The sequence below is a fragment of the Anabrus simplex genome, chromosome 2, assembly GCF_040414725.1.
Source record: "Anabrus simplex isolate iqAnaSimp1 chromosome 2, ASM4041472v1, whole genome shotgun sequence".
Lineage (NCBI taxonomy): Eukaryota > Metazoa > Arthropoda > Insecta > Orthoptera > Tettigoniidae > Anabrus > Anabrus simplex.
Window position 1 is genome coordinate 320,018,299 of NC_090266.1, and position 13,036 is coordinate 320,031,334.

General features: G+C 37.8%; 1 protein-coding gene across 4 annotated transcripts in view; it reads left to right on the plus strand.

Moving 5' to 3' along the window:
• The first annotated feature begins 10,370 nt into the window (after positions 1-10,370).
• LOC136864096 (G patch domain-containing protein 4) overlaps positions 10,371-13,036 on the plus strand; it is a 98,972-nt gene continuing 96,306 nt past the window's right edge. Inside the window, exon 1 of one of the 4 annotated variants that reach the window (XM_067140663.2) lies at positions 10,371-10,470. Coding sequence is in view for 2 of the 4 variants with exons in the window: in XM_067140664.2 (XP_066996765.2) it covers positions 10,606-10,678 (73 nt within the window). In the remaining 2 variants the exon portion in view is untranslated. Of the gene's footprint in view, positions 10,471-10,500; positions 10,679-13,036 lie in introns of those variants that run through there. The other 3 variants (XM_067140664.2, XM_068226164.1, XM_067140666.2) reach the window with 3 other exon arrangements.

Here is a 13,036-nt window from a genome sequence, read left to right on the forward strand (position 1 = left end):
ATCGTGGGATTTATTTCCTTACGTTGGCAGAGAAAAAGTGGCCACTGTAGCTTCCATGACCTGTTTTCTCAGCCAACTTTATTATACAGGATTGACGGATCTGTTTCTCTTACATGATCATTTCCCTCTTAGCAGTGCTAGTGTGCAGTTGAGTGGACAGTCGCTGTGAAGAGGTAGCGTGGACGGTATTGAGTAGTGATTCTACGAGTGTAATTCGTACGTTATGGGGGAGCAAAGTGGTGGTGAGGAGTCTCCTGATCCTTCAACCCTCACAGTTGCTCGGGAAGAGACAGTTCAAATGGACCAGGATGAGGATGATAGTTCAAGTGAGAATAGTGGTACAGTGAGTAAATCGAATACACCAAATGCGGTGGTGAATAAAGAGGCTGGTGCTTCGATTTCGAAGACTGAGTCGCAGGAACTTTATCCTAGTACTCATTATGGACCTTTCATTATTTTTGTGGAGTCCACAGAAACAGGCAATGTCGGTAACATGCATCCTATGACCCTGGGTAGAATTTTCTATGAGAAAAATATTCCAGGCATAAAATCAGTGGCCCGCAAGGGACGAAATAGGGTACAAATAGAATTTGTATATGCCGTACAGGCAAATTCATTTTTGAAGCACCCTTTATTAGTTGAGCTTAAGTTACGGGCATACATACCTAGCTCTCATGTATTGCGGGTAGGAGGTATCAGGGGAGTAGAGAAGACTTTGAAAGAGGATGCTATATTAAAGCACTTAAAGTCTCCTGCTGTTATAAAATCTGTCAAGCGTTTGAACCGTAGAATTGTTAACGAAGAAGGAACACAGTATGTACCTACTGGATCTATAAAAGTGGTTTTTCGTGCGCAGAAACTTCCACAGTATGTGTCATTATATCAGGTGCATTTAGAGGTGGAGCCATATGTTTTTGCTCCCATCATCTGTAAAAAATGCCAACGGTACGGTCACGTTGATAAGAATTGCAGAGCGACAAGTCCAAGGTGTGGGAAATGTGCATTGCACCATACTACTGCGAACTGTACGGAAACTTTCCTGCAATGCGTGCATTGTCGCGGTACCCATTCAACTGGAGATGTTGACTGTCCAACTCACCAACAGCAAGTCCACATTAAAAAGATCATGAGCCATCAGAACTTATCGTTCAAGGGCGCTGTACAAAAAGTCCAACCTAGTGAATATAATGTAGTAGACAATTCCCAAAATTTTCCCCCTTTAACTGGGGAGGAGCAGACTCCTACACAGTCGAATCCCCGTAAGAGAAAATTCACACAAGTAATTTTAAAATCACCGAGACCAGTACCAGCCCCAGGATATGATAAGGAAGGTTATCAAAATTTGGTTCGAGAGATTCCCCGCATGGAGATGGCAGCTTCAAGAGTTACACCTGTTTCCAATGGCGCAAGCCAGCGGATGGAGGCACCTTTGGACGAACCTGTTGCCACCAGTAGCGCCTCAATGGCGCAACCGCTTTCGTCATTTCATAGGCAAAGAGAATATCTTCAAAGTGGTCTTTATCAATCTATTCAGCAATTGGTACAATTATTGGGTGATCACCCCGCGTTAGCTCATAATGTATTCCAGTTAAGGGACAGGGTTTGCAGTTTTATTCAATTCTATGATCAGAATCACTCAATGGAACGCTAGAAGTCTCATGAACAAACGTCATGAGCTATTTAAATTAATTCAGGAAACAGTACCTCACTTTTTAGCTATACAAGAAACTTGATTTAATCTTGAGACTCGCATTAAGTATCCTAATTACAAAGTTTTACGTAATGATGGACCCGGTTACGGTGGGGTTGCCTTTTTGGTCCACTCGTCCGTGACATATCGCATTCATTCGAATATTCAGGCCATACCCCATACATATGTTATAGGATTATATCATATGCATATTTTACTTGTGAATATATACTGTCCTCCTGAATTTTCCATTACTGAGAGACAATGGAACCAATTCTTTCAACAATTTACTACCGAACCATATGTTTTTATTTTTGGGGACTTTAATCTTCATTACACACTGTGGGGAGGAAATTTGGATACACTTCAAGGTACACAGTTCCTTAATGCAGTAAATAACCATGCTCTTGCTATTTTGAATGATGGCTCTCCTACGCGTTTGACTGCGCCTTCTGCCCCTCCTAGCGCAGTAGATTTAACATTGTGTAAGAAAAATATGGTGTCTATCACTACATGGCATACTTTGAGTGATACTTATTCCAGTGATCATTTCCCTATTGTTATTTCTTATGGTGTAGGCAGACCCTTTTCTCCACCGCAGCACACATCTCAAAATAACATGATTCGATCGTTGAAGAGATTTAAACCGCAGATATATACCGCTTACTTTGAGGATGCGTTACAAAAAATACCGGAAAATAATTTTTCATATCAAACTTTACTGCAGATTTTAACAGATTATATTAATCTTCACCACCCCATCATCGTTTCAGCCCCTTTATCTTCTAGGAAACCTGCGCATGTTAAGTGGTGGGACGAGGAATGTCATTTGCTGATTCAAACCCGCAAAGTACTTTTTCGACAATATAGGCAGCACGCAACACCGCAACCTGAAAATTACTTCCGGCTCAAACGACACATAGCACAAACTCGCCGAATTTTCCATCAAAAACGTCGTGTCGCTTGGAGGGAGTTTATATCGTCCTTCACGCGTCAGGTTCCAATTGCAGACTTGTGGAATGCCATCAGGGCAATCACACGAGTTACGCAGCACTCCCCTGCCAAGACCATCCCAGGTCAGGTATTATCTGATTTTCTTGTTCGAGAGACGCCAGATTTTGTTGTACCACAGTATGTTCATTCACAAGACCCACTAGACGCACGTTTTTCCGTATTGCTACAAACCAGCGATTATCAGGAATTAGAGGCAGTACTCCAATCGTGCTCAAATTCCTCCCCAGGTCCAGATAATATATCATATCAAATGCTCAAATTATTACCTATTAGAGCAAAGAAGGCATTATTAAACAGGTATAATGATATTTTTCGCAATCATAGTACACCTGTTAGTTGGAATGACTTTTTTCTAATTCCCATTCTTAAAAATAAGCAATTACCCACTGAGGTTAGTAATTATCGAGGTATAGTCCTCGGTTCGTGCCTCCGTAAAGTCTTTCTAAAGATCTTACTTCGAAGAATCATATGGGTATTAGAATACTATAACTTGACGCCTCGATATCAATATGCCTTTTTTAAGGGACGCAGTACATCTGATGCATTTAATAGTTTTGTTATCGATTTACTATTAGCTCGTCATAGAAAACATAGTACCATAGCGGTTTTCCTTGATATTCAACGGGCTTATGATTCCGTACCTTTGAACATATTATGGGAAAAACTTGCAACTCTTAAGATACCTGAGGGATTTATTATCATTCTCAGACAACTTCTGTCTTATCGAACACTCAGATTTAAATCGACACCTTATACAATCCAGCCCCGGCAGGTAAGTAATGGGTTGCCACAGGGCGATATTCTGAGTGGTATTCTTTTCGCTCTTTTCATGAAAGATTTCGAAACGGTCATTTTACGTCATGCTCGACTACAGGCGTATGCTGACGATTTTTTGCTTTATTATACACATGAAGATTTACAGCTCTGTAGACAACATATTAGTTTCACGCTTCATGAAGCTAGAACATGGTTAGAGGCCCATGGGTTAAATCTTTCCATAGCGAAATGTCGAGCGATGATATTTACACATCACCGAACCTATGACCGATCGCCACTTGCTTTTGATCAGTATGAAATACCAGTGGTTAGTCACCATAAATATCTTGGGTTATTTATCGATCAAAAACTTACATGGAAACATCATTTTATATATTTGCGTTCGAAGAGTGAACGGTATATTCAGGTCATACAAGCTGTAACCCGTAGGCAATGGGGGGCAGATCCCGTTGTATTGTATTGTATTGTATTGTATTTTATTTCGTCCAACTGATCATACAGTGATATGGGACACGTCAATAATCATATTTACAGTAACAGAGGATAAAACAGTAATATACATGCCATGATAAATAAAGAGAAATATACAATGTGGTAAAGAGGCACAGATTTAAAAAAAAATAAAACAAAAGTGATACATAAGTTAATTTTCAAGAGCTAAGTATTCTTCAATAGAATAAAAACAATGGTTAGAAACAAATTTGAATAATTCTTTCTTAAATTTTGAACATGGTTTTATCTGCTTAATGCAGTCTGGTAATTTATTAAATAAATGTACTCCTGCATAACTCAAACTTGATTCATATAGCTTAGTTTTGTGTGGTTCTATGTGCAGACTGTGTTTATTTCTAGTATTATACCTATGTACATCAGAATTTATGGTGTAGCTGTTTACATTCTCCTTCATATATACAAGTGTATGGAAGATATAAAGGCTAGGCAATGGTAAAATAAAATAAAGTTTAAAGTATTTCTTGCAGCTTGTCCTCCTGCCGACACCGGCCATTCCTCTAATTATTTTCTTTTGTAACTTAAAGATGACTTTGCTATATCGTGAATTCCCCCAGTAAATGATTCCATAGGTTAGTATGGGATGGACATATGCAAAATACATAATTTGGCAAGCCTTTAAATTAAAACTATTTTTCAAAGACATTATCATGAAATAAATTCTACTAAGCTTTTTCCCTATAAACTCTGTATGTTTATCCCAGGTTAATGATTCATCCATCCACAAGCCAAGAAACTTTGTTGATGATGAGTACTCAATTATGGTCTCTCCAAATGATATTGGACTAACTTCCATATTTAAATTAATCTTATGGTGAAATCTAATCACAGAAGTTTTCTGTTTACTTAAAATTAATTTATTATCCTCAAGCCAGCTCAGGATATTACTCACTATATTGCCTGCCTTCAATTCTAACCCTTCAGAACTTTCATCAGCTACAAAGACAGTAATATCATCTGCAAACAAAGTTAATTGCACTTCTTGAATATCATCAACAATTTGGACGATATCATTAATAAATACTAAAAATAATAATGGTCCTAAAACTGACCCCTGTGGAACACCATGACCTATGTTTCTGGCACAGGAATACACATTCTTAATTACATTTTTGCTCAAATCAGTACCGGTATATGATATTTCAACAATCTGCCTTCTATCCCCTAAAAATGATTTGAACCAGTCATAGGCCATTCCCCGAACTCCATACATGTATAACTTTTCTAAAAGCAAGCTGTGGTCAATTATATCAAAAGCTTTTGTTAAGTCCAAGAAAATACCTAAACATGCACCCTTCCCATCTAGTGTGTCATATATCCGTTCAATAAAGTTAATGAATGCTGTGGTAGTTGATCTATTTTTACGAAAGCCATTCTGGCAACCAGCTAATATATTATGCTTCTCTAAGAATGATAACAGTCTATCGTACATAATTCTTTCCAGTATTTTGGAGAATACAGAGGGGAGGCAGACAGGCCTATAGTTACCAGCATCTTCTTCACTACCCTTTTTATGTATCGGAACAACTTTGGTTACCTTGAATTTGTCTGGAAATTTACCAGTGGTTAGTGACAAATTTATCAAGTAACAGAGAGGCTTGATTATGTATTGGTAACAGCATTGAATAAGGTAGTTTGAATAACCATCTAAACCAGAAGACTTCTTTTTACCCATCTGTTTTATTATCTTATCTATCTCTTGCTCAGTCACAGGAGTAAGAAACATGGATGATACATTCCTGTGAACTGTATTCAAGTTTGTTCTTGTCACTGATGTTTGAAAATTTTCCGTTAACCTCAAAACTGCTTCTATAAAATAGTTACTAAATATTTCTGCAACTTCTTCTGGATCACTGATTTCTTTCCCTGCATTTGTAAGAGTAATATTATTTTTTAATGGAACTAGAGTACCTTTTTCCCTTTTTATAATGTTCCACATACATTTAGACCTGTTTTTAGAATTTTTTAGCTCATTCTCATTATGCAATCTTTTGGCAGCCTTCAAAACTTCTTGATATATGTTCTTATACTTCTTATAATAATCCTTCAATTCAGATGAGGTGTTACTCCCTTTCACACATTTGCTTAAAAACCTTAATCGTCTACTTGAATTTCTAATTCCTGTTGTAATCCACCCATTCCTATAATTCTTTACAATTATCCTTTTGACTGGTATTGCCACTTGATAATAATAATCGAACAAACCCAAAAACTCACTGAAGGCCTCATTAGTTGAGTTATTTCTATATACACTCTCCCAAGTTTCCTTGGCCAATAACTGGTTAAAATATGAAATATTTTCCTTGTTGCACATTCTACTTTCCCTGTAAATTACATTGTTATTTTTTAAATTATGGTTTCCTATTACCCTAAAATTTAGATGCACAATTTGAGCAGAATGATCTGAAAAACCTGTATCATAAACTTCTATTTCATAGTTCCACATTTCCTCATTCAATACGACTTGATCTACTGCTGACTTTGTATCCCCAGATATTCTAGTTGGTTGATTTACAACTGCCTTTAGACCGTACAAGGAAAACAACATTTCTAGCCTTTGCTTATCTCGCCCACCATTATTCCCTAAAAAATCTACATTGAAGTCACCCATGATTATTACATTTTTGTTATGATTCTGTAGGTCATCTAAAATAATTTCAATGTTATTATAAAAAGTTTCAACATTACTAGAAGGATTTCTATAAATGCATATAAGTATTAACTTATAATCCACTAGTTCAACAAAGCTAGCCTCGAAATGCTCCTCTACATTCAGATATTCAAATTTATCCAACTGCTTACATTTGATATTATTATTCACATATATACATGAACCTCCACACTTCATTTTCTTTCTACAAAACTTACTTGCAAGAGCATAACCTTCTAATACAAAATTTGAAATCTCATCCTCCATCAACCAATGTTCAGTTAAGCATAAAACATCATACCCTTGTAGGTTATCTGCCAACAGAACCTCCATACTTAGAATTTTATTTCTTAAAGATTGAACATTCTGGTGGAACAAATTTAGCTCTCCCTTTAGATTATAACTATTGCTACCGGTACCTTTTACCATAAAAAATCCTGCTCTAGTAATACTGGTCGTTTCCTTGTCCTACTTGACGTTCTTATTTCTGGTTGTTTAGCTTGCCCTCCTTCAGTTCGTCCTGATGGTGCTCCAACATCCAACTTCTCCAGTAACTCCTCTCCTCGTTCATCCAACTGACTGCTACTGATGATCTCAATGGTTTCCTCACAAGTTTTCCCTGAGTACTCAGTGCTTTCTGGTATTGCTGTCTCTGATGATTGTGGTAGAATCACATTAATCCCTTTCAGCTGATGTTCTTCTCCTAGGCATCCTTCTTTAGTGGTAGCACTCACCTCAACTACTTCCTCAACTCTTCTTACTTTCATTACCTGCAAATGTTCTGCAACTTCCTCATCTTTATCGAACAGCAGTGGTATGGCATTGGTTGTGATAGTTGTTCCTGAAGTCTGTTGTATTTTCTTTCTTATCATATTACATAGCTGCTTTTTCCCTCTTCTGCTAAGATGCATGCCATGATTTGTGAAATATCCTCGATCCATATTGCTCATATCAATTATTTCTGTATTTCGAAAGCATTTGACAATTTTCTGTAGCCGCCTGTTTGTATCATCAACTAACTTATTTACACAAGACCATTCAATTAAATCATGTCGATGTGGAATATTACATAATATTACATTGGTGGTCTTTAATTTGCAAAGTGCTTTCTTCACCCCAGAAATCACATTTGATGCTTCATTTCTGGCAATATCATTCGTCCCTGCCATAATAACCACGTAGTCATTCTCATTAAGTGTTCCCATCTCTTCCATATCTGACTGAAGAACCTCTTTGAACAGAGCACCTGGCTTGACAAAACCTACAACTTCAGTCTCCGGTAGCATATCACCAAGTTCGACAGCAATACCCCGACCATGGCTATCCCCGTACACAACTACCTTACATTTTTTCTTCTTCAACCCCAGTGCAGGCTTCCTTGTAATGGCTGGAATGTTATTAATCTTTACACATTCTTCTTCACTAGCGGTAATTGATTCAAGGACCTGGAACTTATTCCTTAATTCAATACCTAGGCCTACGCCCCGATCATGATTAGTTTTAGGCCTACTGTTACAACACCTCGTACTTACTTCCGACCATGTCTCAGTTTGCACTTCAGTCACACCATTTAAACTAAGTCTATTACGTTTAATACTTTCAATGTCTTCCCTTAACATTCGAATAATTTCATCCCTTGAGGCCAATTCGGATAATAAAGTAACACAGTCAACACACTTTCCCGCTTCCGCATGCACGATGCGTGCGTCACATACACAAACACTTCGCGAATTATTTTTCCTTTGGCCTATGACCTGATCCACACTTCCACTGGTATTTGGCACCTTCTTCTTCCCGTCGTTAAATTCTATGCACTCACTACTTTCCATTAAACTATTACATTTCTGAAAATTCTCAACAGCTTGAGGAGCAACACGACCGGCAGGCGCCATTTTACTCATTTGTACTGCTGGTGCCATTTTCATTTTTTTTTACTTCGCTTTCACAATAAAAAATGAGTTTCTTGTTAACAATATATCACCAAGAGTAATCGCTTGTGATCGCTTCAACTTCAAACCACGTTGTGGTGCTATCTTTGTACAAAACCACTATTAGATCGATATTGGACTACGGATCACATATTTTTGACTTGGCATCGTATACTAACTTGAATATTCTTAACACTTGTCAATATAAAGCAATACGCTCCTGTATTGGAGCTTTAAAGTCCGCACCTACCAATGCACTTTTAGTCGAATCCTGCGAAGCTCCCTTACAAGTACGTAAAAAAATACTTGCGACGAAATATTTACTTAAAAAGTTTTCTTTAACAAGTCATCCTTTAATTCCGAAGTTACAGTTACTCTCGGAGTATTATTCCGTACGGCGTCAGGGTTTACGCAGATTGCCAGTACTGTTTCATGCTTTTACTACATTGAAGTCGAAACAGTATACCTTATTACACAGTGTTAATTTAATACCCTATACCTTACCCTATCAGGTTTCTTATTATAAGCCTCAAATAATATGGCCTATACGTAATGGCTCTACTAACGTTACTTGTCTGCAGGGGACCGAGATTTGTCCTGTTAAAAGAGTGAAATTTTCTAATATTCCACGAAGCATAAACATTTTTACAGATGGGGCAAAGAACATTAATGGAGTTGGGTCCGCTTATTATATACCTTCTCTAAATGTTAAAGACCAATATGGTTTGCCTAGTGACTGTTCGATTTTTACGGCGGAGTTATTCGCTATACAGCAAGCTTTACTTTTTGTTCAGCGACAGGGATATACGCGAGTTACCATCTATACGGATTCGCTGAGTGCATTACAATCTTTGGTTTCGTATGAGTTATCCTATAATTGGTATGTATACAATGTCAAGAGTCTCCTTTATATGCTTGACAACGTCGGTATTTACATAACTTTAGTATGGGTACCAGGTCATGTGGGTATCGAGGGCAATGAAAAAGTAGATTGTCTTGCAAAACAAGCTTCTCGTCTTCCTGTTCCGAATACTAACAATATTGTTCCAGCTTCTGATTATGTAGTTGTTATCCGACAGGAGGGGCGTCAAGAATGGTAGAATTTCTGGAGACAGACTGCACAAGTCAAAGGTAACTTCTATTATCATTTACAACCAACACTTTTAGTTAAACCTTGGTTTATACAAGGATCATATACTAAACGACATATTATTAACATCATTCGGTTACGGTTTAATCATGCCCTTACACCACAATATAGATCACGTTTCCATTTAACGCAGGATACAAACTGTTTGTGTGGTACAAATATTAGTAATGGCGACTCCAACCACATTTTATTTGAATGTTCTTTATATACTAACCCCCGTAACAAACTTATGATTAATCTCAAGCGACTCAAGCAGGTTTTTCCAACCAGTGTTTCTTGTTTGCTCTGTAATCCTACAGTCGAGATTATTAGAGTGCTAAATTTGTTTCTAGATGAAGCCAATATCGTGTTATAATTCTGTCTGTAATATAGGGTGAGAATTGCTCATGCTTTTGAAGGTTCCATTTGAGTGATTCCTCATATCATTAGTGTATTACTTGAGGGTGCTATTCTGGATTATTCGTGTGGCTGAAGCCTTAGAAGAAGTGTGATTGCAAGATTGGAAGTTTCCCGTATGAAAACAGTCTGCCCTAGCAAACTAGGGTTGTTATGTGATATAGTGAAGTTCAGTGTTTTGTGTTTTTTTACTTGCAAGCTCAAGCATCAATTATTGAACTGAAGTTTTTCATTTATACTAGTGTGTTTACATGAGTAAGCGAGTATTGACTGGGTGAAATTTCGCCGACACAGCCCATAAGCATCAGCAAGCAAGCAAGCAAGATCCTTGCTGGGAGAGGAAGAGGAACTGGAAGTATAGTATATACTCTTTGATTTCGTGCAATAACAAATATTTGTTATCTTCTTCTTTTTTCTTATATTGTGATTAGGTTAGGTTAGGTGATATGTTTCTGGCACCCGTGTATAAAAGTAATTGTTATTAAGCAGAATGTCTATGCTTGCAGAGAGACGTCGGAAAACGAAATGGTCTCTTAATCCGACTGGAAGATTATGGAGTGATGGTAATTTGTGGCTTGTATTGTGTTTACGTTTGTATACACGTGAGCATTTGTGGCAATGTGTGATCTTGTCATTTGGGCCGTTAACCTAGATGTTAGACCCCTTTAAACTAGCATCATCAAACTGATCTTGCCGTTTGTCATTCAGTGCTATGTTAGTTTCATGTATTGAATAACAGTATAAATTAGCCCCCTGGTAGGTTCAGTTTTGAATTAAGGATAGATGAGGGCATATATTAGACGCCCCACTTTTTTGGTTATAGTTGTCTTGGAGTATTTTCAGGTCTAATCACTTTTCACATTGTAGTTATTGTAAGGGGAAGTAAAAATAGTCGCTTCACACAAGCTTGATCCATATTGAACTGAGAACGTAAATAATAGCAATAATGTAAACCACCTTTCTTGTAGCAAACGAAACGGAAATAATTATCGGACAACTCATTTCACAAGTGCCCTAAACCAAGCAAGCCGTGAAACATATTACTATAGAGTACAGTCTCCATTAGTATGGAGTACATCAACTGTCCATTCATGTTCATGTTAAGACAGTTTGTATTCGCTTGAAGCAGTGGGCTTCTTCCTGTGCTTAACACATTTGGAGTATTGGAGCTCTCTTTTGAATGCATTGCATTGATTGCTTGTTCAGATGTAAGTCTACGCAAGGAGGCCTTTCTGTTTTTGGTAAATGGTGCTCCTACAGGACTGTTCTATCATTGATGGCTACATGATCACTAGTGTTATGCATTAAGAATGAGGTAAGTCCATTTTTCTCGAAAATGAGTTTATGGCGAATTCTGGTGGCCAGCCATCATCACTACAAATCCGTTGAAATTAATTTCAAATAACGCGGCAAGTCACCGAGAGACAGAGGTTTATAATTTCAGTGGAAACGGAAAGAACGTCCGAAGTCTTCCTCCTTATGGAAAGAACAGGGCAAGTCCAAACGCATTTTGTTCCACAGCTGCTTACAGCAGTTTGGTCAGTTGAGTTGTGAGCGCGCACATGATAAGTTGTGGTTAAAGTTATTCTGTGTTCTTCATTCTTTTAATAGTGCTTACTGTTAAATTTGCTATTTGCTTTACGTCGCTTCGACACAGATAGGTCTTATGGCGACGATGGGACAGGAAGGGTCTAGGAGTGGAAAGGTAGCGGCCGTGGCCTTGATTAAGGTACAGCCCCAGCATTTGCCTGGTGTGAAAATGGGAAACCATGAAAACCATCTTCAGGGCTGCCGACAGTGGGGCTCGAACCCACTATCTCCCGAATACTGGATACTGGCCGCACTTAAGCGACAGCAGCTATCGAGCTCGGTACTGTTAAATTTGAGAGTGGTGTGGTTCGTGTGGGATCTCTAAAATGAGTGGATCTTCAGCAGATGAAGGTGAGAAGCCATCTGTTCAGCAAGCAGCTTAAAAGAGAAAAAGTTATGGTAGAATGAGTACAGTTTGTAGTGACCTGAGGGCAATGTCTCATGTGTTAGGCAGTGACTGCAAATGTTCATTGCTTGAGTGTTTCAAAATAATCGAACCCCACGAAAGAGCAGAACTTATCAGGAACTTTAATTTGCTATGTAACTGGAATGATCAATCTTCTTATTTAACCAGCTTAATGTTTGTGACATTAATTGATCATAGAAGGCCTAGGCATGATGATGATTCCAATGCAAGAGATTGCTCTTTCCGCTACATAGTAAGAATCAAACGAAATGGCTCCTTGAAGGAAATTCCTGTTTGTCTCAAGGCCTTCATTGCTTTGCATGGAATAACAATGCGCAGATTGGTGACAATACATTTGAGTATGAAGGAAACAGGAAATCTCCTAAGGTTAAAAGAGGCACACATTGTAATCGGTCATGGAAAATATCCGAAGAAAAGGAGGAAGCTGTTATAAACCACATAGGTTCATTTAAAGGAAGGAAGAGCCACTATGGCAAGGGAAAGACAGAAAAAATGTACCTTCTAGAAGAACTATCGATAAAAAAAGGCTATGAATTATATAAAGAAGCTTATCCTGAACTTCTAGTTTCATATGAGACCTACAGAAAGGTATTTAACATCAAATTTAACTTGTCAGTTGGGTACCCACGTACCGATACCTGTTCATCATGTGACGAATTTCAAGCAGAATTAATGACTTTGAATGCAAAACTTTCACAAAATGTCACTGAACAAGAAAAACAAGACATTACAGATACAATTAAATTACTTACTACGGAAAATCAGGTTCACCAGAGCTATTACGTTTTATACAAGAAAGTGAATAGCAAGGAAACAAAGTAAAAAGACAGCTGGAAGCAGTTTGCACAGACTGTCAAAAGAACTTACCTGTGTCTAACATCAGCACTAATGATGTATATTACAA